This window comes from Bubalus bubalis, chromosome 18, assembly GCF_019923935.1.
Source record: "Bubalus bubalis isolate 160015118507 breed Murrah chromosome 18, NDDB_SH_1, whole genome shotgun sequence".
In the NCBI taxonomy this organism is placed as follows: Eukaryota; Metazoa; Chordata; class Mammalia; order Artiodactyla; family Bovidae; genus Bubalus; species Bubalus bubalis.
In genome coordinates, this window is record NC_059174.1 from 47312666 (window position 1) to 47338837 (window position 26172).

Below are 26172 nucleotides of genomic sequence, written 5' to 3' on the forward strand. Positions count from 1 at the left end.
GAGAACACACTGATCATAGCAAACACCCTCTTCCAACAACACAAGAGAAGACTCTACACATGGACATCACCAGATGGTCAACACCGAAATCAGATTGATTATATTCTTTGCAGTCAATAATGGAGAAGCTGTATACAGTCAGCAAATACAAGACGGAGCTCACTGTGGCTCGGATCATGAACTCCTTATTGCCAAATTCAGACTTAAATTGAATAAAGTAGGGAAAACCACTAGGCTATGTATGACATAAATTAAATGCCTTACGATTATACAGTGGAAATGAGAAATAGATTTAAGGGACTAGATCTGATAGACAGAGTGCCTGATGAACTATGGATGGAGGTTCATGACATTGTACGGGAGACAGGGATCTAGACCATCCCCAAGAAAAAGAAATGCAAAAAAGCAAAATGGCTGTCTGAGGAGGCCTTACAAATAGCTGTGAAAAGAGGAGAAGTGAAAAGCAAAGGAGAAAAGGAAAGATGTACCCATTTGAATGCAGAGTTCCAAACAGTAGCAAGGAGAGAAAAGAAAGCCTTCTTCAGCGATCAGCGCAAAGAAATAGAGGAAAACAATTGAATGAGAAAGACTAGTGATCTCTTCGAGAAAATTAGAGATTCAAGGTGACATTTCATACAAAGTGGGGTCAATAAAGGACAGAAAGTGTATGGACCTAACAGGAGCAGAAGATATTAAGAAGAGATGGCAAGAATACACAGAACTGTAGAAAAAAGATCTTCATGACCCAGATAATCACGATGGTGTGATCACTCACACTCACCTAGAGCCAGACATCCTGGAATGTGAAGTCAAGTGGGGCTTAGGAAGCATCACTACAAACAAAGCTAGTGGAGGTGATGGAATTCCAGTTGAGCTATTTCAAGTCCTAAAAGATGATGCTGTGAAAGTGCTGCACTCAATATGCCAGCAAATTTGGAAAACTGTGCAGTGGCCACATGACTGGAAAAGGTAAGTTTCCATTCCAATCCCAAAGAAAGAAAATGCCAAAGAATGCTCAAACTACTGCACAATTGCACTCATCTCACATGCTAGTAAAGTAATGCTCAAAATTCTCCAAGCCAGGCTTCAGCAGTACAGGAACTGTGAACTTCCAGATGTTCAAGCTGGCTTTAGAAAAGGCAGAGGAACCAGAGATCAAATTGTCAACATCCACTGGATCATCGACAAAGCAAGAGAGTTCCAGAAAAACACCTATTTCTGCTTTCTTGACTATGCCAAAGCCTTTGACTGTGTGGATCACAATAAACTGTGGAAAATTCTGAAAGAGATGGGAATACCAGACTACCTGACCTGCCTCTTGAGAAAACCTATATGCAGGTCAGGGTGCAACAGTTGGAACTGGGCATGGAGCAACAGATTGGTTCCAAATAGGAAAAGGAGTATGCGTCAAGGCTGTATATTGTCACCCTGCTTATTTAACTTATATGCAGAGTACATCATGAGAAACGCTGGGCTGGAAGAAGCACAAGCTGGAATCAAGATTGCCGGCAGAAATATCAATAACCTCAGATATGCAGATGACACCACCCTTATGGCAGAAAGTGAAGAGGAACTCAAAAGCCTCTTGATGAAAGGGAAAGAGGAGAGTGAAAAAGTTGGCTTAAAGCTCAACATTCAGAAAACGAAGATCATGGCATCTGGTCCCATCACTTCATGGGAAATAGATGAGGAAACAGTGGAAACAGTGTCAGACTTTATTTTTGGGGGGCTCCAAAATCACTGCAGATGGTGACTGCAGCCATGAAATTAAAAGACGCTTACTCCTTGGAAGGAAAGTTATGACCAACCTAGATAGCATATTGAAAAGCAGAGACATTACTTTGCCAACAAAGGTCCGTCTAGTCGAGGCTATGGTTTTTCCAGTGGTCATGTATGGATGTGAGAGTTGGACTGTGAAGAAAGCTGAGCGCCAAAGAATTGATGCTTTTGAACTTTGGTGTTGGAGAAGACTCTTGAGAGTCCCTTGGACTGCAAGGAGATCAACCAGTCCATTCTAAAGATCGGTCCTGGGTGTTCTTTGGAAGGACTGATGCTAAAGCTGAAACTCCAATACTTTGGCCACCTCATGCGAAGAGTTGATTCTTTGGAAAAGACCCTGATGCTGGGAAAGATTGGGGGCAGGAGGAGAAGGGGATGACAGAGGATGAGATGGCTGGATGGCATCACCGACTCGATGGACGTGAATTTGAGTGAACTCTGGGAGTTGGTGATGCACAGGGAGGCCTGGTGTGCTGTGATTCATGGGGTTGCAAAGAGTCAGATGCGACTGAACTGAACTGAACTGATGTGAAAAAGTAGGAAAATTATAATATTTATTTGTAGAGTTTCATTTCTTAGAAAAGGATTCAGCTACACATACTGTGGCCTACTTTGCAGTTGTTGAAAATGATAATACTTCTGTGTACTGATACAGAAACACATTTTTGTGAAGAAAAATATATACTTTCATATGCATATAACACACATAGTATTTGAAATTACATATACATTTTGTATTCATGTGTGTATGTGTAAATATCTGTATATTTTATTTTAAAATAACATCTGAAACAACAAGGTCCTATTGTATATCACAGGGAACTACATTCAATATCCTGTGATAAACCATAATGGAGAAGAATATGAAAAATTATATCTATGTATAACTGAATTACTTGCTGTACAGCAGAAATTAATATTATAAATGAACTATATTTCAAAGATGTCAAGATAAATTATTTTTATGAGAAGAGAAAAAATCTGTAAGGTTAAACACTAAAATCAAAATGGTGTGCATGCTAATATTAGCCACTGTATGTCTGAAATATATGGCAAAAGAGATTGATCATATTTAATTAAACTTTATATCCTTTTAAATGTTAACCTATTCATGGTTTGCATATTTAAAATATGTTGTAATGATGATAACTGACATATAGGTATCCTTTGATGAGAACTTTACATTTCCCACTTTCCAGTCTTACTCATTAATCTAAATTTATATGAATGCAACTTTGATTCTTCTGATAGCCCAGAAGAATTTTCCTCTTAGATTCTGAGCCTGATTTATCTTCACTGTCCAAACAATAGAGAAGCAAAATATTTTTCAATGAGATGTCATGACCAGGCATTAGGAATTAAAAGATGTTTTTTTTTTGTTTTTTTTTTTTTATTTTTTTTTATTTTTTTTTAAATTTTATTTTATTTTTAAACTTAACATAACTGTATTAGATTTGCCAAATATCAAAATGAATCCGCCACAAAGATGTTTCTTAACTAGTGGGCTTTTAAAATGCAGTCAAGCCCATCAGTTCATAATAGAGTAGAGAGGGATGAAAACAACCCCGTAACAACAATTTCAGGTGGACATAGTATTGTAAAATGTAAATAATGTATTGCTTTTCTTTTTGTTCTAGTTTTCAGAGAACTCCTGCAATCAGTAGTCTAGAAAAAGGGACCAACATTCATTCTGCCTTTTTCTACTGGGAAAATGTTATATATTAAAAGCAAAGTCTCACTTTATCCGGGCTTCCCAGGTGACTCAGTAGTAAAGAATCTGCCGGCCAATGCAGTAGATTCACGAGTTCTATCCCTGGGTCAGGAAGATTCCCTGGAGGAGGAAATGGCAACCCACTCCATTATTCTTTCCTGGAGAATTCCATGGACAGAGAAGTCTGGCAGGCTACAAGTCCATGGAGTCACAAAGAGTCAGTCAACTGAGCAAACACACACACACGCACTTTATCCAGCTTTTCTCACCTGGAAACACGGCTTTGCTAATCAGCAATATAATGTTATACACCTTTTGTAACCTCAGAGGCTTCAGCTGTAAAAATCACAGGAATCTGTGGTATTTTGAGTGGAATGAGCCTTGTAGGGAAGGGAGAGTTTGTTTGGATTATGAACCCACCTTCCAGATCTTCCACTCATGGCCCTCAGGGTCATATTACTGATTTAATTGTGCAGACCTCTCACAAGCAGGCCTGAAGCCTGGGAAAAGAAGAATCCCTCAGTCCACTCCTCCCAGTTCTCTGATCAGGTCCCATTCGGATACGCCTCCTCCCGCCCCAGGGACCCGCTGGACACGCCCCCTACCTCACGTCCCGCCTCGTCTTTGAGAAGTATGCGCTGCGCAGGCGCAGTCCGGCGGTCACTCCCAGAAGCCTCCCGGCCCCACCCAGCGGCTACTTTGCTTTAGGAGTTTTAAGACGTGGAGCCTCTCTTCCCACAGACGACCCGGTGGCTTTGGCCTCTGGTTCTTTTTCCGTATCTCTTGCTGCAAACTGCGCGTGAGTGGCACTGTCTGAGGAGGAATCCAGCGTGGGTCGCCGCGGAGACGACTATGCAGACTTAGCCAGAGCTCGCGAGGGACGGTGAGTGGCGGTGGGAGTGGGGTTGCGAGAGGCGCTGAAAGCGTGGACCGCCCGAACGCCGCCGGGCGAGTCCGCGCGTCCCCTCGGGGCTGTGGACGCTTGAGCAGCGGGGTTGCGGGGCGCTGGTTTTCTCTCTCTTTTAGGGTGAGTGCGATTGTGAGACTGAGAGAGGTGTGCGTTCGTTTTGTGTGACGGAGACACCGAGTGAGTGTCCCTTCTGTGAACGTGGATTACCCAGAGCTCTTTGTCCCCGCCGCTGCTTCCAGGCTTCTCTCAAACATGTATGTCTCCCAAAGAATATGAACGCTGTTGGGAAATCTGTTTTTGAGTCCTGCAAGACACCTTCCAGCAAGAAAGTACCTACCGGCTGCTGAGATCGGAATTTTAAAATCAAGAATTGTCCCTGAGGCCAGGGTTCTGAGAGAGGCCACTTTGTAGCAAGGGGCCTGAGAGTCGGTCCTGGTCGCTGCCCACCCTAAATTATAAATCCCTCCATTTCTCCTCCTGCCGTCCAGAACTTTAAATAGCCTCCAGCACACTATGTGGCTGCCAAAAGTTGTATTAATAATTAAATAATGTCCAGCTGTCAAAAGGATGTTATTGTGGGGGGGGGGGGGGGGGGAGAATTACTCCTGAGACAGGTTCCTACCCCGATCCTTCCTCGGATTACCCTTCCTGGAAGTTCTCTGGGGCTCATTTATACATTTGAGTATGAAAGCATTTCTTGAGCTCCGATGGCAGAAACCTGCTGTGAGCTTTGATACGGATTCCACAGTCCTACTTAATTCTGGTTTTATGTATGAGATCACGGCGAATTTAGTAGCTTTGAAGGATGGAACACAATAAATACTCAACATTGTCTTTATTGTAGTGTCATTCACCCTTCAGATTTCTATAAATCAATGACAAAAATATGAAGTTAATGTGATGAGCGCTTCTATATAAAAGGGCTGCTGCTGCTAAGTCGCTTCAGTTGTGTCCGACTCTGTGCGACCCCATAGACGGCAGCCCACCAGGCTCCCCCGTCCCTGGGATTCTCCAGGCAAGAACACTGGAGTGGGTTGCCATTTCCTTCTCCAATGCATGAAAGTGAAAAGTGAAAGTGAAGTCGCTCAGTCATGTCCGACTCTTCGCGACCCCATGGACTGCAGCCTACCAGGCTCCTCCATCCATGGGATTTTACAGGCAAGAGTACTGGAGTGGGATGCCATTGCCTTCTCCGATCAAAGGGCTAGATGGAGCTAATTTTCCAGAGTGTTCTGATCCAGGGGTCCTTTGTGTTTGGGGGCTTACAAGGGACCACAGAGTCTTTGTAATTGTCTAGAATTACTGCATATATTTGTAAAAATGCATTTTTCAAAGGTGTGCATAACCTTAAAAGATTAGACATGGGTAACTCATCTGCAATGAAAGATTTTTATACTTTTAGATGATTTTTCACAAAATTAATGATTATACAAATGGAATGGTTAAGAAAATCACAGGACATCCATGAGTTAAAATATTATATAGATAATAAAATTCCTGTTCATAAGAATTAGTCATTACAAGAAAAAAAAAGGCTATTATCTAATGTTGAGCAATCTTAAATACTGTAGTTATAAAACAGTAGTCAAGAAAATTTGAAAGCCTCAGCTCATTTTAAAAAGAGAATTTTGTAAAAACTTGCAAGGATTGTAGACAAAATGATAGTTTAATTGGTTTTTCAGAGAAGAATGAAAGTGTTCAGCTATATTTACTGAGCATTTTCTGTGTACCAACTTTTCTATCTACTTGGTATACATGTTCACATTAATTTGTGAAGGCAGTTTCCCTTTCTGTTGATGTTAAAGTGTTTATGGTGAAATGTCTCTAATTATCATCAGTGCAATACAGCTAAAGGATATTCAGGAAGTGAATATACTTAAGTGGTATTTTAATCATGTTGAGGTTTTCATCGTAGGTCTGATATTAACAAATCTTTTTAATAAGGAAAATATAGCCTCTTTCCAAAGTCATGTCTATAAATATTTTAATACTTTGAAATATCTTTATATTTTATTTATGATAATGGAATTAATACAGGTTTACTGCCAAAAAATAAGCCTGTGTTCATTTCCTTAAGGAATTTATTGAGAAGAAAGCAAGGATAACCCATAATCTCCCTAGAGATAATCATTTTAACATTTTGATGTATATATATATATTTTTTTTAATTCCATTTTTGTGTGGCTTTGTTTTGGCAGAATAAAATTGATCAAGTAAAGGAGACAAAAGAGTCCAACTCATAGTTCAAAAAAATCTAATCTAATCCAATAATGAACATTATACCCTGTATATGTAAAGAGAAGAGGGAAGGGCAGAGAATCTTGTGTGAAAAGCATTACAAACAGTTATGCCTTTTATTTATTACAAATGTTATTTGGAACAATTACCAGAGCACTGTATTACTAAGGGAGACATCTTTTCAGAGTTAATAACTTAGAAGTTTGAGCTTACTTTCTGAAAAAATAACACTAATCTCTAATTTCCAAGTGTCTTGCAAGTACAAGCAATTTTTACAAACATGGTTGTTATGCTAGAAAATAAAGATAATATTTATAAATATTTATGTAAATATGTGAAGAATAAAATTGATTCTCCAGTTGTATTCTCAATTTTATCATACTATTCTTTGAACTGGTTTATGATTCTGAAAAGTTTTTCTTACTCTCTATAGCTGCTGGGGACTGAGGAAGGGCATAGTTTCTCTTTTCTTGTCTAATAATCTCTCTTTTTTAAAATAATGATTTTATAAAGCAGAAATCTATTCTCTTGTCTAATAATCTCTCTTTTTTAAAATAATGATTTTATAAAGCAGAAATCTATATTCTCATATGTAACTCCTAAAATTTTATTAAATATTAGAATTATAAGAAAGAGGAAACTCAAGAAGCACAAGTTTTAATAAAACCAGGAAGCATCAGAATTAACTTTTTATAATGAAAGATTAAGGAATATGGAATGATTTTCTTCTTCAGTAATGATAGAAATTTTACATTAGTCATCATGATGTACAGTTTAGTGTGTATATGGATTATTTTGCCTAGTCTTCAAAATAGTTTTATGTGATTTTTTTATCCTTACTTTGCTGATGAGAAAATCGGCATTGAAATGTTTTTCTTAATTTCAGTGGGATGCCACCTCCTAAATTATGCATGCTTTCTTCACTGAGCAATTCTTTTAATATTGTTTTCCATCAGTTATGTGGTTTAATATCATCCTTATTAAGAATAGCATGGCATAAATGTCACAATATAGCAGACTATAATATATTTAACGTATTTGCTTGCAGTGAGATTTTCATGTTTTTAATTCTGGACCATCAAAAATTATTCTCTGATGAACATCCTTGTGTATATACTTTGTAAATTTATATAGTTATTTCCTTTAAAATTTTTTGAAAAGTGGTATTTTGTAGTAAAAAAAAATCATACTTCTTTTAATTGTTTTAAATATGACAGACCTGGAAAGTATAATAATTGAGGTAATGCAGTTACTAAAAAGACATAATTACTTCCTTCAGAGTACTTATAATTTGTGAAGGAATTTAAAATCTGTATAGGAATACGGCTTCCCTGGTGATTCAGTGGTTAAGAATCCACCTGGCAGTGCAGGAGACATGGGTTCAATCCCTGGTGCAGGAAGATTCCCACATGCCTCGGAGCAACTAAGCCCGTGTGCCACAGCTGCTGAGCCTGTGCTCTAGGGCTTCACAAGCCACAGCTACTGAAGTCCATGCACCCTAGAGCCCATGCTCCACAACAGGAGAAGCCATTGCAATGGAAGCCCACACACCGCAACTAGAGAGTAGCCCCTGCTTGCTGCAACTAGAGAAAAGCCAGTGCCACAGCGAAGACTCAGCACCGCCAAAAACAAATAAATAAATTAATTTTAAAAAATTAGAAAACAATCTGAATAAATCTGAATAGGGATAATTATAAGGTGGTATGTGATGAAGGCCACTGGTGAGAGTTAAGTGAGCTGCCTAAAGGAGACATCTGGGTGGCTGTAGTGGCAGTAAGAATATAAACAAGTGATACCGAGCGCATGGGATCTGTACGGCAATACAAGTGCATATTTGTACTATGACCTTTATATCTTGTAGACTTCATTCTAGTATGAGACGTATAGCAAAATTATAGGTAAAATAATTCAGCAGCTTCCTGGAGGGTATCATGACAAAACTGACTAGTTCAGAAACAAAAATTCTTCTGTCAAAAAGATCTGAAATAAAGATGCATTGAGACTGTCATCAGTTTACAAAAGAGATCACTCAGGCACTGTTCCCAAGTTTTTTGTAGCCAAAATTCCAACATAACTGAGAAAAAAGTATGAAATGAGATACTAGGATCCAAAGGAAACAAAAGCCATTTAGTAAAATAATGTGAATTTAAAGAACAAAGAACTTTTGGGAAGTCTTCACCTTAAGTTAAAAAAATCTTTCAAATTCCTATGTCAGTTATTACAATGATTATGAAGTAACCTTTTAAAAAAAACAAGGTCTAAGCAAAAAGATAGGGATTGCTCATGTCAAATTCTGATCATGGCAAAGGTATATTTTATGTCTTCAGTAGTCTTATTTGATTGTTTCATGTATGGACTAAAAACAATTGAATACACAGTGATTCATTTCTAAAGACATCCCCACAAAAACAAACAATGCAAAACAACCAAAAATACAAGAGCTCTTAGTATGTAGACATACAAATTTCTAGACATTTCTATCTTCTGTTTTATGATTATCTGTCATTCTTTTCTCTGTATTGATTAATATGCTGCTATATTTTATAAATAGAAATATATTAGTTAACTTGACTTTTCTATTGATGTAAATGAAACACTTTCCACTTCATTAAATATTCTTCCCAATTTAACATTTAATGACTACTTTGTATTCTAATATATTGTTGGTCTGTCATATATTTAACTAATAAGCTTTGCTGGACTTAGAATGCTGAACATTTCTTGTCCATCTCTAATATTTTGATCAACTGCAACCACTTTCAAGGCCACAAAAAGAGGTTTTAATTTGGATTACATAGCCTCTTTTCTGTCTTGAAGTTCGCAATGGAAAGAGGAAGATCTGTTTAGAGCAGGACACAGCTGCCCAATCTCAGGTTCATATCAATCTGATCACAATGGTACATTGGTCAGAAAATTTTCTACTGAAGTATCTGGGTCTGCATTTCAATGCAGAAATGACTCTGCAGCTGAGGGCTCTGGGAAATGAGTGAGGAGTGCATTTGTCCAGAATCCTAACTTACCCAAGTTGTGTGTAATGGGAAGTGATTAGGAATCTGGAATAGAAGAGCATAAATGGTGATATTAACTGATGCCCAGTGTGGAAACTCTAAAGCACATCTGAAAGTCTTTCTCTTCTCCCAGGTCTGGGTTTTCTGGACTCGGCTTTTCTGATAGAGAAGCCCAGAGGACTGATCAGCTCTTACAGGTCTAAAACCATGGCCCATGTAAGTTAATATGTCTCTTCTGTTGAAATATGTGCGTTTTTTAGGTCATGTAAGCATTTTAATTAATTTTCCTGAAGTTTCCTAAGAGAAAGTTTGCTCAAATAACCTGTTTCCTAATAAATAAATAAATAACCTGTTTCCTAACTATTGTTCCAGAGAAATATGAGGTCAGATTATTTAGCACTGTCTCTGTTTGGCCCATTTGAAACTAGCATTCATATAATTATTTCCCAGATTATTCAGTATATTTTAATTTTTCATTTTTCAATTAAGGGCAGTGATGGAATAATGGGGCTTAAAGTTCTTTGAAGTAAAGATTTATGCTGTGCAGGTCAGATTTGTAGTTTGAAGATAGAGACAGTTCAGTTCAGTCACTCACTCGTGTCCGACTCTTTGCGACTCCATGGACTGCAGCACACCAGGCCTCCCTGTCCATCATCATCACCAACTCCTGGATCCTGCTCAAACTCATGTCCATCGAGTCAGTGATGCCATCCAACCATCTCATCCTCTGTTGCCCCTTCTCCTCCTACCTTCAATCTTTCCCAGCTTCAGGGTCTTTTCAAATGAGTCAGTTCTTCACATCAGGTGGCCAAAGTATTGGACTTTCAGCTTCAGCATCACTCCTTCCAATGAATATTCAGGACTGATTTCCTTTAGGAGATAGAGATAGTGGTTCTATTTAACTATCCATGGTAAGACTTTGATGTTTTCCACAGATGTGAGATTTCCAGGTAGATGCAGTGGAATTTATCATTGAATGACCTGAATCTTAATGTGGTATGAAATTCTTGCTTTCTGTGGATTAGGTTATGATTGGGGCTTTTAAGATGGCAGTCATGGATTTGCTAGGAAAGCCATGAGACGTAAATACTAAGGCTATTTTGTTGTTGAATGAGACATGCTATGTTTGTGTCATATCTGTATAATTGACCAGCCTTCTTCAGTATCATTTAAGTCAAATGAGTTATCTTTTACTGCATAATTAATTACTCTGAAATTAATTAATTTAATTAATTACTCTGTATCTTAAAGCAGCAAACATTTATCTCTCAGTTTCAGTCAGTCAAATATTTGGATGTGGCTTAGCTTGACTCTTCTGCTCTGGGTCTCTTATAGGGTTATCAATGTGTTGGTCAGGTTTGCAGTCATTTTAAAGCCCAACTTTTGAGTGGATCTGCATCCAGGCTCACTGATGTGGTTGTTGACTTGATGCAGTTCTCATGGCTGTTGGATTGAGGGCCTCACTTCCACAGTAGCTGTTGACTGGCAGCTGTTCTTGGTTTATTGTTATGTGGGCCTCTCCTTAGAGTAGCTCACAACCAGCTAAGCCAGCTTAGCTGGCTTCCACAGAGTGAGCAAGTGAGACTGCAAGAGAGAATAAGCAGTGTGGAAATCATGGTTTTTTATAAGCTAACATTGAACATGACATTCCATCACTTTTCTCTATTCTATTCTATCAGAAATAATTCTCTCACTGGGTTCAGCCCACAATTCAAAGGGAGAGGATTACATGAGGACATAAATTCCAGGAAATGGATATTATTGGTAATCAATAAAGTTACCTGCTACACTCAGAATAAGGAAAACATTTAGTGAGAAATGGTAGATAACAGCAACAATGCATATCATTATATGTAGTTGGTGAAAACAGGACCTTAGAATTGTGGAAAACTTTCCAAATTTGTGTATCTAATTGTGTAAATGATTAAATATGATTTACTTATAAAATACAATGTCGTATACCAAAATAATACATGGATTTATTGAACAAAGCAAAAATGCTTATGGCAATATCTGACATAATGAAGTATTTAATGCTATTTCAACTGAAAGATGATGCTGTTAAAAAGCTGCAGTCCATATGCCAGCAAATCTGGAAAACTCAGCAGTGGCCATAGGACTGGAAAAGGTCAGTTTTCATTCCAATCCCAAAGAAGGGCAATGCCAAAGAATGTTCAAAATACCACAAAATTGCACTCGTTTCACATGCTAGCAAAGTAATGCTCAAAATCCTCCAAGCTAGGCATCAATGATAAGTGAACTGAGAACTTCCAGATATACAGGCTGGATTTAGAAAATGCAGAGGAACCAAAGATCAAATTGCCATCCATTGGATCATAGCAAAAGCTAGAGAATCTAGAAAAACATCTACGTCTTCTTCATTGACTACACTAAAGGTTTTGTATAAATCACAATAAACTGCAAAATTCTTAAAGAGATGGAAATACCAGACCACCTTACCTGCCTCCTGCAAAACCTGTTTGCAGGTCAAGAAGCAACAACAGTTAGAACCAGACATGGAACAATGGACTGCTTCAAAATTGGGAAACGAGTATGACAAGACTGTATATTGTCACCCTGCTTACTTAACTTATATGCAGAGTACATCATGCGAAATGCCAGGCTAGGTGAAGCACAAGAGGGAATCAAGATTGCCAGGAGAAATACCAGTAACTTCAGATATGCAGATGACACCACCCTTATGCCAGAAAGTGAAGAAGAAATAAAGAGCCTCTTGATGAAGGGGAAAGAGGAGAGTGAAAAAGCTGGCTTAAAACTCAGCATTAAAAAAAAAAAGATTTTGGCATCCAGTGCCATCACTTCATGGCAAATAGATGGAGGAACAATGGAAGCAGTGACAGAGTTTATTTTCGTGGGCTGCAAAATCACTGTAGACGGTGACAACAGTCATGAAATTAAAAGATACTTGCTCTTTGGAAGAAAAGCAATGACAAACCTACACAGCATATTAAAAAGCAGGGACATTACTTTGCTGACAAATATCCATCTAATCAAAGCTATGGTTTTTCCGGTAGTCATGTGTGGATGTGAGAGCTGGACAATAAAAAAGGCTGAGTGACAAAGAATTGATAGCCTTCAAACTGTGGTGCTGGTGAAGACTCTTGAGAGTCCCTTGGACTGCAAGGAGATCAAACCAGTCAATCCTAAAGGAAATCAACCCTGAATATTCATTGAAAGGACTGATGCTGAAGCTGAAGCTCCAATCCTTTGGCCACCTGATGCGAAGAGCTGACTCATTGGAAAAGACCCTGATGCTGGGAAAGACTGAAGGCAGAAGGAGAAGGGGGTGACAGAGGATGAGATGGTTGGATGGCATCACTGACTCAATGGACAGGAGTTTGAGCAAACTCTGGGAGATGGTGAAGGACAGAGAAGCCTGGCATGCTGCAGTCCCTGGGATCACAAAGAGTTGGACATGACTGGGTGACTGAACAACAATGCTTGAAAGAAATCTTTAATTTTACCCAGTTTTCAAAAAATTTGAAATATTTATTGAGAATTTTTGAGGCAGATACTATTTGAACATTATTCTTGTGTAGGTTTTTTAATTTAGGAGGGAAACATTTTTATTTTGTCCATTTCCAAATGGTTCAGATATTTAGAAGTATCCAGAGAATGGAAGACATTCAACCTGTGTCAGCAGGCTTCTTAAAAAATACATATACATTGTGCTTCAGTCTCCTTCCACATTCTAGATTGCCAGTCTATGTGCTTTCATTTTCTCTTTTCTTGCAGAGAAGTCCATCAATTCCTCTGCTTCTACTTTCAATGTATTTTCTTTAATTTCTTCAGTGACACATGTATTTATGGTTTCAGGGATCATTGACATTCAGTGATGTGGCCATAGGATTCTCTCAGCAGGAGTGGGAATGCCTGGACCCTGTTCAGAAGACTTTGTACCGGGATGTGATGATGGAGAACTATGGTAACTTGGTCTCATTGGGTACGTTCATCAGCCTCAAATAATTTAGGTTAATTTAGAATCTGCTGTATAGGCTATGTATTTTTTCCACCGTGATTTGCAGGGCTGCCATTCAAGAAACTAACTAAATTTGTTTTTCCTCTTCCCCAAAAAGTGGCTGAGCTTTGTCAGGTTAGAAATGGCAGCACCATTAAATACCTTAATCTTCTCTATCCTTCAGTCATACTTATATCTCCATGTGTTCTGTTTTTGTATTTGCATCTCTTCCATAATGACCAAGCAGCTAAATTAGAAATTTGTGGCATATATTGTACAATATGGTCAAAGGATTGAAGTTTTTTTGTTTATTTGTGTTCCAAATTGCTCTAATACTTCATTTTATGATTTGAAACAGTTTTAGGGATATTAGCTTATCACAGGGCCCTGAATTGCTCTCAGAGCCTCCACAGTTTGTATGATAATGGGTTGGATAATTGGAATTTATTTAAAATTGTACCAAATGCAGTTCATTTCCTAAAACAAAAGTCTTCATCTGATTTGTTGTTGAAAGTTGTGATTGGTGAAAACTACATTCAGAATGGAATGAATATCTTATAGCTGTCTTTTCTTGTGTCCTCTAGTGATACTAGAGCATAAGAATAAAGTTAATAGTTAACATTTTGATTACTGTGCAGTAATCATTATTCTAGGTACCTTATGTGATTTAACTTATTAAAATAACTTGAGTATTAACTGATTTAATTCCCCCAACAGTACTATTATCCCCATTTTATAAAGGAAAATACTGAGGTGCAGTGGGTTTAAATGATTTGTTCAAGGTTATACCAAAGGCAGGAATTGATTCCAGGCTTCAGAGTATCTTTTTAACCACATTATGCTTGATCTCTAGAGTTAGAAGACATATGAGTTTGAATTTTAAACACAGCAAAACAAAAACTTTACCTTACCAACTGATCTCTTGTTCTTTAATTCTCTCATTCTTCTCTAAAATAGTCAATATCATTATGATCTTTTATAATCGTAATTATAATTTTAATCTTGACTAGTCGCAATTTATTTCTCCATCCTGTGGCATTCTTTTTTCTTTAAAACAGGCCATTCCATTTCTAAGCCAAATGTAATTACCTTACTGGAACAAGGAAAAGAGCCCTGGCTAGTTGTGAGAGAAGAAACAAGAAGTTGGTGTACAGGTAAGAGCCAGTCGGGCAGAAGTCATTTGTGTAAGTGGTAGCCCAGGCGGTATGTACTTGGTAAACATATCCCTGAAACATTAGTTGAAAGCTCCCTTCTCAGTGATGTGTGCTAAGTTGCTTCAGTCATGTCCAACTCTTAGCGACCCTGTGAACTGTAGCTCACCAGAATCCTCTGTCCATGGCATTTCCGAGCCAAGATTACTGGAGTGGGTTACCATATCCTTCTCCAGGGGATCTTCCTGACCCAGGAATCAAACCTGAGTCTCCTGCATTGCAGGTGGATTCTTTACCAACTGAGCCACCAGGGAAGCCCAGTAACTACATGTTTAACAATCTTAGAAAGTTTACATTGCTCCATTCCACTTACTCCATATCCTTTTCAACACTTGATCTTGTCAGTCCCTTAAATTCTAGATACTATAGTTGGTATGTAGTAGTATCTTAGTGGTTTTAATTTACATTTCCATAATGACTAATCATCTTGAGTTTCTTTCATTTACTGATCATTCATATTTTTAGGAATATTTGTTCAAATCTTTACCCATTTGAAATCATTATTTTCTTACACTTGAGGGGTAACTGTTCTTTATTTTGCAACAGAAGGAAGTTGTTTTGGAACATTAAAAACATTTTCCCCACAATTTGTCTTACCTATTTTATTAATATCTTAGAAGGAGTTTTAAAATTTTTATATATTCCTATTTATCAAATTCCTCCTTTATAATTTTTTTTTGGGTATACTATAAAAGAAATCTTTGTCTGCCCAAAGGTGGCAAAGTTTTGTCCCTATTTTTTCTTGACCTTTTTTAAGTTTTGCTTTTACATTTAGTTCTGTATTCATTTTGAGTTAATTTTGTATTACAGTGTGAGTAGGGTTCAGGACTAATGGTTTTCCTATGGATAGTTATTCTAGCACCATTTTTTAAAAAAGGAATTTCCTTTACCCTTTGGATTGCTTTGGCACCCCATTGGGTTATATGTATGTGTGTCTATTTCTGGTCTCTATTGTGTTCTTCATGTTGGCATAGAAAGTGAGAATCTTGAGGTAGATTTGTTCATTTGTGACCTTTGTTGAATTGAGGTAGTTTTCTTTTGTTCCTAGTTTGCTGCTTTCTTTTTTGTTGTTGTTTGTTTTTGCTATGAATGGGTGTTCAATTTTGTCAAATGCTTTATCTATTAAAATTTTTTTTCAAAACTTGACATTTCTTGTGTCCCCTCGTAATCCTTCCTCCTCTGTCTCCTTCCAACTTCCCTAGGTAAGCACTGATCTACTTTCTACTTTCGATCACAATTGAGTTGATTCCGTTTTCTGTAGTTTTATATAAACATGATAGTGTGAAGTTTTTCATCTTCCTTTAGTTAGCGTAATTACGTTGAAGTTCATCATGTTGTTATTTGTATTTTACTGTTTATTGCTCAGTACTATACCAGTATTTGATTATACCACAGTTTGTTTCTTCATTATTTGTTGATGGACATTTTTGGGTTTTAGCAATGACAAATTAAGATGCTGTAGATATTTGTTTACAAGTTTTTGAATGGACATATGCTTTCATTTCTTTAGGCTAAATACTGATCAGTTGAATGCCTAGATTATATGGGACATGTATGATTAAATGTGTAAGACTTAAAATTCATTTATTTTTGGCCATGCTGGTTCCTCGTTGAGGCTCAAGGGCTTTCTCTAGTTGCAGCAAGTGGGGGCTACTCTCTGGTTGCAGTGCGTGGCTTCTCATTGTAGCGGCTTCTCTTGTCGCAGAGCATGGGCTCTAGGGTGTGGGTTTCAGTAGCTGTGGCTCACAGGCTTAGTTGCCTGGTGGCATGTGGAATCTTCCTGGATCAGGGATCGTACCTGCGTCCCCTGCATTGGCAGGTGGATTCTTAACCACTGGATCACCAAGGAAGTCCAAGATTTTAAATTTAGATAAATAAGATTATAAATTTAAATTTGTAAGAAACTTTTATAGAGTTTTTATACCATTTCACATCTCCACCAGCTCTAAGAGAAGGGTGGATCCTCCATATCTTATGAACAATTGGTATGATCAGTCTTTTTAATTTTGGCCTTTCAAATAAGTATATAGTGGCATTTTGTTGTGGCTTAAATCTGATTCTCTGTAATGGCTAATGATATTGATTATCTTCTTTACTGTTTCTTTGGTGCAGTATCTTTTAAAATCTTTTCTCTGTTTTCTTGTTGAATTTGTAAGTTACTTTTCATATTCTACATTAAAATATAGTCTTTTTTAGTATTCTCTTTTTTATTGTGGTTTTTCCTTTCATTCTTGTAGCAGTATGTTTTAGAGAACAGAAGTTTTTAACTTTCACAAAATTGAGTTTACCTGTTTATTCTTTATGAATCATGACTTTTGGTGTATCTAAGAATTCTCTTTGCTGTCCAAGGGACTCTTGAGAGTCTTCATCAACACCACAGTTCAAAAGTATCAATTCTTCGGCACTCAAGCTTTCTTTATAGTCCAGCTCTCACATCCATACATGACTAGTGGAAAAACCATAGCTTTGACTAGACTGACCTTTGTTGGCAAAGTAATGTCTCTTTAATATACTGTCTAGGTTGGCCATAACTTTTCTTCCAAGGAGCAAGCGTCTTTTAATTTCATGGCTGCAGTCACTATCTGCAGTGATTTTGGAGCCCAGGAAAAGAAAGTCTCTCAGTGTTTGCACTGTTTCCGCATCTATTTGCCATGAAGTGATGGGACCAGATGCCATGATCTTAGTTTTGTGAATGTTGAGTTTTAAGCCAACTTTTTCACTCTCCTCTTTCACTTTCATCAAGAGGTTCTTTAGTTCTTCTTCACTTTCTGCCATAAGGGTGGTGTCATCTGCATATCTGAGGTTATTGTTATTTCTCCCGGCAGTCTTGATTCCAGCTTGTGCTTCATCCAGTCCAGCATTTCTCATGATGTACTCTACATATAAGTTAAATAAGCAGGGTGACAATATACAGCCTTGATGTACTCCTTTCCTGATTTGGAACCAGTCTGTTGTTTCATGTCCAGTTCTAACTGTTGCTTCTAGACCTGCATACAGATCTCTCAGGAGGCAGGTCAGGTGGTCTGGTATTCCAACCAGTCCATCCTAAAGGAAATCGGTCCTGAATATTCATTGGAAGGACTGATGCTGAAGCTAAAACTCCAATACTTTGGCCACCTGATGCAAAGAACTGACTCATTTGAAAAGACCCTGAAGCTGGGAAAGATTGAAGGCGGGAGGAGAAGGGGACGACAGGATGAGATGGTTGGATGGCATTGCTGACATGATGGACATGAGTTTGAGTAAACTCCGGGAGTTGGTGATGGACGGGGAGGCTTGGCATGCTGCAGTCCATGGGATCACAAAGAGTCAGATATGACTGAGCGACTGAACTTAACTGAAGAATTCTTTGCTTAGCCCAAGATCACACATTTTTTCCCTGTTTTCTTCTAGAAGTTGCACAGTTTTATGTTTAACATTCAGGTCTGTGATCCGTTTTTTATTTCATTTTTATTTATAAAAGTCTGGATTCTTTTTTTCTTTTTTGGCATATGGCTATCCCAATTGTTCCTGCATTATTTCTTTCTTCACTATTGTCTTTGAAATGATGAAAGTAAAATTTTCACATATGTTTGGATCTATTTCTGATAATCTGTTCCATTGGTTATATGTCAATTTGATGTGTCTTGCTGATTACTGTATCTTCATAAGTCTTATAATTAAGTAGTGTTATTTAGTCCTTGTATTACAGTCTTTTCAAAGTTTAACTATTCTAGATCCTTTGAATTTCCTTATAAATTTTAGGATCAGCTTGCCAGTTTCATCATAGACAACAAAAATGTCTGCTAGGACTTTTTAATGAAATTACATTAAATCTATAAATCAATTCAGCAATAATTATTGACATCTTAATAATACCAAGTTTTACATCCCATGAACATGATATATCTCTCCATTTATTTATTTATTTATTTATATTTCTCAGCTGTGTTTTGTAGTTTATAGTGTACAGGTCTCTAGTTCAGTTCAGTCACTCAGTTGTGTCCGAGTCTTTGCAACCCCATGAATTGCAGCACACCGGGCCTCCCTGTCCATCACCAACTCCCGGAGTTCACTCAGATTCACATCCATCGAGTCGGTGATGCCATCCAGCCATCTCATCCTCTGTCGTCCCCTTCACCTCCTGCCCTCAATCCCTCCCAGCATCAGAGTCTTTTCCAATGAGTCAACTCTTTGCATGAGGTGGCCAAAGTACTGGAGTTTCAGCTTTAGCATCAGTCCTTCCAAAGAACACCCAGGACCGATCTCCTTTAGAATGGACTGGTTGATCTCCTTGCAGTCCAAGGGACTCTCAAGAGCCTTCTCCAACACCACAGTTCAAAAGCATCAATTCTTTGGCGCTCAGCTTTCTTCACAGTCCAACTCTCACATCCATACATGACCACTGGAAAAACCATAGCCTTGACTAGACGAACCTTTGTTGGCAAAGTAATGTCTCTGCTTTTTAATATGCTATCTAGGTTGGTCATAACTTTCCTTCCAAGGAGTAAGCGTCTTACACATCTTTTTGGAGATATATCCCTCATGATATCCTATTTTTGATACTACTTTAAAGTTTTTAAAATTTGAATTCCTGAGTGTTCTCTCATATTTATTGTATATATTGGTTGTATATGCTTCAGGCTTGCTAAACTCAGTTATTATCTTCTAGTAGCTGTTTTGTAGATTACATTTGACTTTCTACATGTATGATTAAGTAATCTTGATTAATGACATGTTTGTTTCTTAGCTTTTCTCCTGCATGCCTTTATTTATTTTCTTGACTTATTGCACTGCCTGGAACTTCTAGTCCAGTGTTGAATAGAAGTGCTGAGGGCATAACTTTTTATTGTTCCTGATCATATGTGGTAGGCATAATTCTCTCACCATTGGATATGATGTTAGCTGTGGGTTTTTTGGCAGGTGATCTTTATTAGGATAAGTTCTTTTTTTCTAGTTTGCTGTAATTTTTTTTTTTAGATTTCCTTTAATATGAACTATTTTTTAAAGTCTTTATTGAGTTTGTTACAATATTGTTTCTGTTATTTATGTTACGGTTTTTTGGCTGCAAAACATGCGGGATCTTAGCTTCTCGACCAGGAGTTGAACCCACACCCCCTGCACTGGAAGGCAAATTCTTAACCATTGGATCACCAAGAAAGTCCCTGTTGTGAGTTTTTATGAGGGACAGATATGACTTTTATTAAATGCTTAAAAAAAATTTTTTTTAAGACATGATCCATATGGGTTTTATAGTTAATTATATTGATGGAATTTTCAAATATTAAACCAGTCTTGTATTCCTGAGATTGATCATTGATACGGTCTGAATGTTTCTATACCCCAGTATGCACATATTGAAATCCTAACTCCCAAAGATAATGGCCTTTGGAGGAAAAGCCCTTGGGATTTGATTAGGGCATGAAGGTAGAGCTCTTATAAGTAGAATTAGTGTTCTTATTAAGAGTTCCCACAAAGATTCCTTATCCCTTACACTGTATGAGAATGCATTGAGAGGGTACTGGATATGAACTAGGAAGAAGGCTTTTCCCAGAATATGATCATACTGGTCCCTTGATCTTGGACTTCTCAGCCTTTGGAACTGAGAGAAATAAATTTCTGTATTTATGAGCTATCCAGGGTATTTTTTGTTACAGTAGCCCAAATGGACTAAGACAGGCATAATGTATTATCCTTTTTATATGTTGATCAGTTCTGTTAAGATAGTGTTTAGTATTTTGCATATATGTTTACAAAGACTTCCCAGATGGCTCAGTGATAATCCACCTGCCAAGCAGGACCTGCCAAGCAGGTTCTATCCCTTAGTCAAGAAGATTCCCTGGGGAAGGAAATGGCAACCCACTCCTTTATTCTTGCTGGGTAATTCCATGGACAGAGGAGCCTGGCAGGCTACAGTCCATAGGGTCACAGAGCTGGACATGACTGATCGACTAAGCATGTACACAAATATGTTTACAAGATTTTATACTGTGTAATTTTCACTTCTTACAATGTTTTTCTCCTGTTTAGTATCACAGTAACTAGCTACATAGAGTGATTCACTCCTCAATTTTCTGAAAGAGTTTGTTTAGAATCGGTAGTACCTCTTCACTAAGTATTTGAAACAGTTCACCAGTGAAATCACTTGTGCTTGTAATTTTCTTCGGGGAGAGGTTTTCAAATTGTTTGTAGGTATAGTGTTGCCACACTGATTTATATCCTCATGCACATGTCATTGTTGGTAAAGGTGAATGTTGTACTGATCCATACCCAGATGGGCTTCCCTGATAGCTCAATTGGTAAAGAATCTGCTTGCAATGTAGGAGATCCGGGTTTGATCCCTGGGTTGGAAAGATCTCCTGGAGAAGGGAAAGGCTGCCCACTCCAGTATTCAGGCCTGGAGAATTCCATGGACTGTATATAGTCCATGGGGTTGCAATGAGTCAGACACAACTGAGTGCCTTTCACTTTCACATACCCAAATACCAAATTAAGAAATCTTTTCTGGCTATTTTTGTCCCAGCATTCCCCCCTTGCTTTCTAGTTAGGCAGTGCTCCCTCTTTGGCAGTGCTCCCTCTTATTGTTCTTATAGCCAGAAATATTGTGGAGTTTCTTTTGGAAGTTTTGTAGCCCATGCTTACCCCACAATAACTGGGACCTGCCCTTGAAACACGGACATGAGAGTGAGTTAAGCAAGAAACTCAGCTCAGTCTCGGCTGCTTTGTAAAGTCTGACTCCGTTCCAAAGCCCTCCTGATTTATTTACACCCTTAATGTAGTTAGTTTTTGTGTTTTGTCAAGTGTTAATTGTTGAAATCAGTCAGAAAGGGGGCAGGCCATAGGAACTTCATGCTGCCATACTGGTACTAGAACTTCTTCAATTAGAGTTATTTAATGATGAGAAACAATTTTTTTCTCTTGTATCACTGCTGATTCATTGCTTTTTATTGCATGGTTTTTACCTGTCACAATCATTTTTATGCCACTATTTTTTAAATTTTTTGGCCAGGTTAAACTTTCTAAGCCTTTGAATTCTTCCTCTCTTTTTGGCATAAGAGCCTAAATTTTCCCTTTGTCCAGCTATGCTGTATCCATTTTTTTAGATCTAGATATTGAGAAATTACAATACAGGTGTTAAAATATGTTTATTACTTTTTTTTTCCTGGCAGCTTTTTTCTGTTTCTTCTGTAGCATCTGATTGGTTTAGGCTTTCTCTTCTGTGGTCAGTTTTGATAAATTTTCCTAGAAAGTAATCCATACTTTCAAAAGTAGTCATGTAGTATAATTCATACAAATTATACCTTACAGTTTAAATAAATTCCTGTTTCTTTTAATTCCTCTGATGATTCTTGTTTTCCTCATATTATCATTTGTTTTTAATTGTCTTTTTTAATTGATTTATGTAACACTTCATATAATGATTTTTTTTTAAGCACCAGCTCTTTATTTGTTAATGCTATTGTTTTCTAACTCATTATGTTCTACTTTTATCTTTATTTTACTTCCTCCCTCTACTTTGTTGTTTGTTGTTTATTTTTCACATATTAGGCTTTGAGTTTCAAATCACTTTTTTGTAGAAATAATTATTTTAGGTTTTCATTTCTCTGCCTGGTGAAACAATGCCCAAGATTCAGATATGGGTTTGTTTTCTGTGTGGTCCACTTATTAGAATTCTTTTATTTTAGTTTTTTCTTCCCATAGTGATCTAGCATTTTTCAAGAAGGCATTTTCATTTCCACATGAAAGTGCTTTTGGTTGCTAGTATTTATTAATTTCCATTGTTATCAATTTTTAAGCATGTTGTTAATATTCTTTCAATTTTTTATACACATACCACACTATACGCTAGTTAAAAGAAAATATTTTTTGCCCTCAACTCATAGCCTCCTCATTAAACACTTTGTATTTTGATCAGGATACTTCACAGAGACTTTTATCATTGAGCCCCCAACTGCTAATTATTTTTCATATAATTCTTGGTGCTCTTCTAGACTCTTTTGTATAATTCAAGTTCCCTCTTTTGCCCAAAGTCCCTAAATGTTCAAATACTACATGACTTGTACGTATACCTGGTATATATCAGAGAACTGATTGACAAACTTTTCTTGGGATGACCAGAATGGTTGATGATGATGATGTGATGTTTAGTCACTAAGTTGTATCCAACTCTTGTTACCCCCATGGACAGTAGACTGCCAGGCTCTTCTGTCCCTGGGATTTCCCAGGCAATAATACTGGAATGGTTAGCTATTTCCATCTTCAGAAGATCTTCCTAAATGAGGGATCGAATCCATGTCTCCTGCATTGGTAGGCAGATACTTTACCATCAGGGTAAAGCCTTGACCAGAATGGTTGGCCTTGGTTAAAAAGGAAAGCTAGAGAGGACCTGAGAAAAGCTATGAAGGAATGAATGAGATTGAACATCTATAAGGATGATAAATAATAAAGTGTCAGGGGAGGAGTAACTAAGCAAAGACCCTCAGTATCTTAATTTATTATGAAGAATAAATAAAAGCACATGTGGCTCTGCACAGAGGGAAAGTGTCACAGTGGTGGAAATGCATATTTTTAGGGGAATTGTAATTGAAGACTGATCAGGTATAAATAATTTGCTTTTTGAAGTTTTATATATGTACATGTTTATATTTTAGATAGAAATAGTATTTAGAGATGGCTGATACTGGCTGTCTAGGGACAAGATTTTGCATATCATCATAAGTCTAGTTTCAGTTACATTACACTGATAGCTTGAAATTGCCTGTGGTGGGACTGTTTACACCATAGACATTGGCAAATACTGTAAATCAGGGCTGGATGTGTTAGGTGTGTGTCTTTGTAGAGCTGGCTGTTAAACATTTACCAGCACTGGACTGCATAAACTTACTTTTTCTGAGCCCTCCTTTTAAATTTTCAAGTTTTAAAACTGTATTTTAGAGTTCCTAAACCATCTTTACTGGGTGAAATATTCCGTTTTTCTCTTAATTCTATAAAATGTTTTGTTTTGTGGTCAAAGGAACTTTTTTCTTATTTGTTTTAGATTTGGACTCAAGATATGAAATAACCAGCAATGGAAAAGCATACATTTATAAAAAACGTTCATCTCTTACTCTACCTCACAGAATTGATAATGGAGAGAAACCATATGAATGTAAGGAATGTGGGAAGGCCTTTAGTCGTCATACAGACCTAAAAGTACATCAAGTAATTCATACTGGTGAGAAACCGTATGAATGTAAGGAATGCGGGAAGGCCTTTAGTCGTCCTACAGACTTAAAAGTACATCAAGTAATTCATACTGGTGAGAAACCCTATGAATGTGAGGAATGTGGGAAGGCTTTTAGTCGTCTTACAGACTTTAAAGTACATAAGAGAATTCATACTGGTGAGAAACCCTATGAATGTGAACAGTGTGGGAAGGCTTTTAGTCGTGCCTCCAACCTTGCTCAACATGCCAGAGTTCACACTGGTGAGAAATCCTATGAATGTAAGGAATGTGGGAAGGCCTTTAGTGATGTTGGAACACTTAAAATACATCAGAGAATTCATACTGGTGAGAAACCGTATGAATGTAAGGAATGTGGGAAGGCCTTTAGTCAAGCCTCAAACCTCATACAACATGACAGGATTCATACTGGTGAAAAACCCTATGAATGTAAAGACTGCGGGAAGGCCTTTAGTCATGCTTCACATCTTGTTAGACATGAGAGAATTCATACTGGTAAGAAACCCTATGAATGTAAGGAGTGTGGGAAGGCTTTTAGGAGTAGCCATCAACTTACTATACACCATAGATTTCATACTGGTGAGAAACCGTATGAATGTGAGGCATGTGGGAAGGCCTTTAGTGTGTATGGACGACTTACTCGACATCAGAGTATTCACAGTGGTGAGAGACCTTTTGAATGTAAGAAATGTGGGAAGTGCTTTAGGCTCAGTTCAAGCCTTAAAGTACACCAGAGTATTCATACTGGTGAGAAACCCTTTGAATGCCACAGATGTGGGAAGTCCTTTAGGCTTAGTTCAATGCTTAAGGTACATCACAGAATTCACACTGGAGAGAGACTTTGTGGGATATATGTATAGTAGACAGTGGAATTATACAACTTGTAATGAAGAGAATGTGAGAAGGATTTTATATGGTTCAGTTCTTATAAGACATCAAATAATTTAGGAACTCCTTGGAATTCAAGCAATGTTTGAAGTTTTTCAGTTATGACCCAAATACTGTTCACCTCCAGAGAATTTATATTGTACTTTATGTTAACAAATCTTTTATGGCATTCCCCTTTTGTTACTATTCACTGAGTGACCAAGCTCTTTGGCCAAGGTTGCAAAGCAGATCAGATCAGTCGCTCAGTCGTGTCCGACTCTTTGTGACCCCATGAATCGCAGCACGCCAGGTCTCCCTGTCCATCACCAACTCCCGGAGTTCACTGAGACTCACGTCCATCGAGTCAGTGATGCCATCCATAAGTGCCTCCAGTTCCCTGGTTGGGGAATTAAGATCCAGCAAGCCATACAGCATAGCCAAAAAAGGAAAAAAGAAAAATGAAAACCTCCCAACAAAGAAAAGTCCTGGGCCTGGTGGCTTCACTGATGAATTTAAACAAGAACTAATACCAGTCTTTCTCAAACTTTTCAAAAAAGTTGAAGAGGAGGGAATACTTCCTAACTGATTCTGTGAGACCAGCACAACCCTGTTAAAAAAACTATTAAAAAACCACTACAGTAAAGAAAATTACAGAACAATGTCTCTTATGATCATTTATCCAAAAATCCTCAACAAAGTACTAGCAAACAGAATTCTGCAGCATATTAAAAGGATTATACACAATCACCAAATGGATTTATTCCTAGAATGCAAGCATGGTTCATCATATGAAAGTTCACCAATGTAATATGGCACATCAGCAAAATGAAGGAAAAAAACACGATCATGTCAACTCATACAGAAAAAGCATTTGACAAAATTCAACACCCCTTTGTAATAAAAACACTCAACAAAATAGGAATAGAAGGAAATCATCTGCATTGTAACAAAAGGTATATATGAAATTATCTCCACATAATAAAAGCCATATGAAAGACCAATAGTAAGCATCAGTTCAGTTCAGTTGCTCAGTCCAACTCTTTGCGACCCCATGAATCACAGCACGCTGGGCTCCCTGTCCATCACCAACTCCCAGAGTTCACTCAAATTCATGCCCATCGACTCGGTGATGCCATCCAGCCATCTCATCCTCTGTCATCCCCTTCTCTTCCTGCCCCCAATCCCTCCCAGCATCAGAGTCTTTTCCAGTGAATCAGTTCTTCACATGAGGTAGCCAAAGTATTGGAGTTTCAGCTTTAGCAGCAGT

At 37.7% G+C, this 26172-nt stretch overlaps 1 protein-coding gene across 1 annotated transcript; it reads left to right on the forward strand.

Moving 5' to 3' along the window:
* The first annotated feature begins 3676 nt into the window (after positions 1-3676).
* On the forward strand, positions 3677-25906 carry LOC102393117 (zinc finger protein 607). The gene is made up of 5 exons (XM_006068737.3): positions 3677-4373; positions 9780-9862; positions 13484-13610; positions 14684-14779; positions 23853-25906. The coding sequence occupies exons 2-5, from the start codon at positions 9854-9856 to the stop codon at positions 24896-24898; spliced, it is 1278 nt and encodes a 425-aa protein (XP_006068799.3). The 5' UTR covers positions 3677-4373; positions 9780-9853; the 3' UTR covers positions 24899-25906.
* Positions 25907-26172: the final 266 nt, after the last annotated feature.

Coding starts and splice junctions, on each gene's coding strand:
- LOC102393117 (XM_006068737.3), top strand. Junction 13,611..14,683: donor TGGTAACTTGGTCTCATTGG/GTACGTTCATCA, acceptor TCTTTAAAACAG/GCCATTCCATTTCTAAGCCA. Junction 14,780..23,852: donor AACAAGAAGTTGGTGTACAG/GTAAGAGCCAGT, acceptor TATTTGTTTTAG/ATTTGGACTCAAGATATGAA.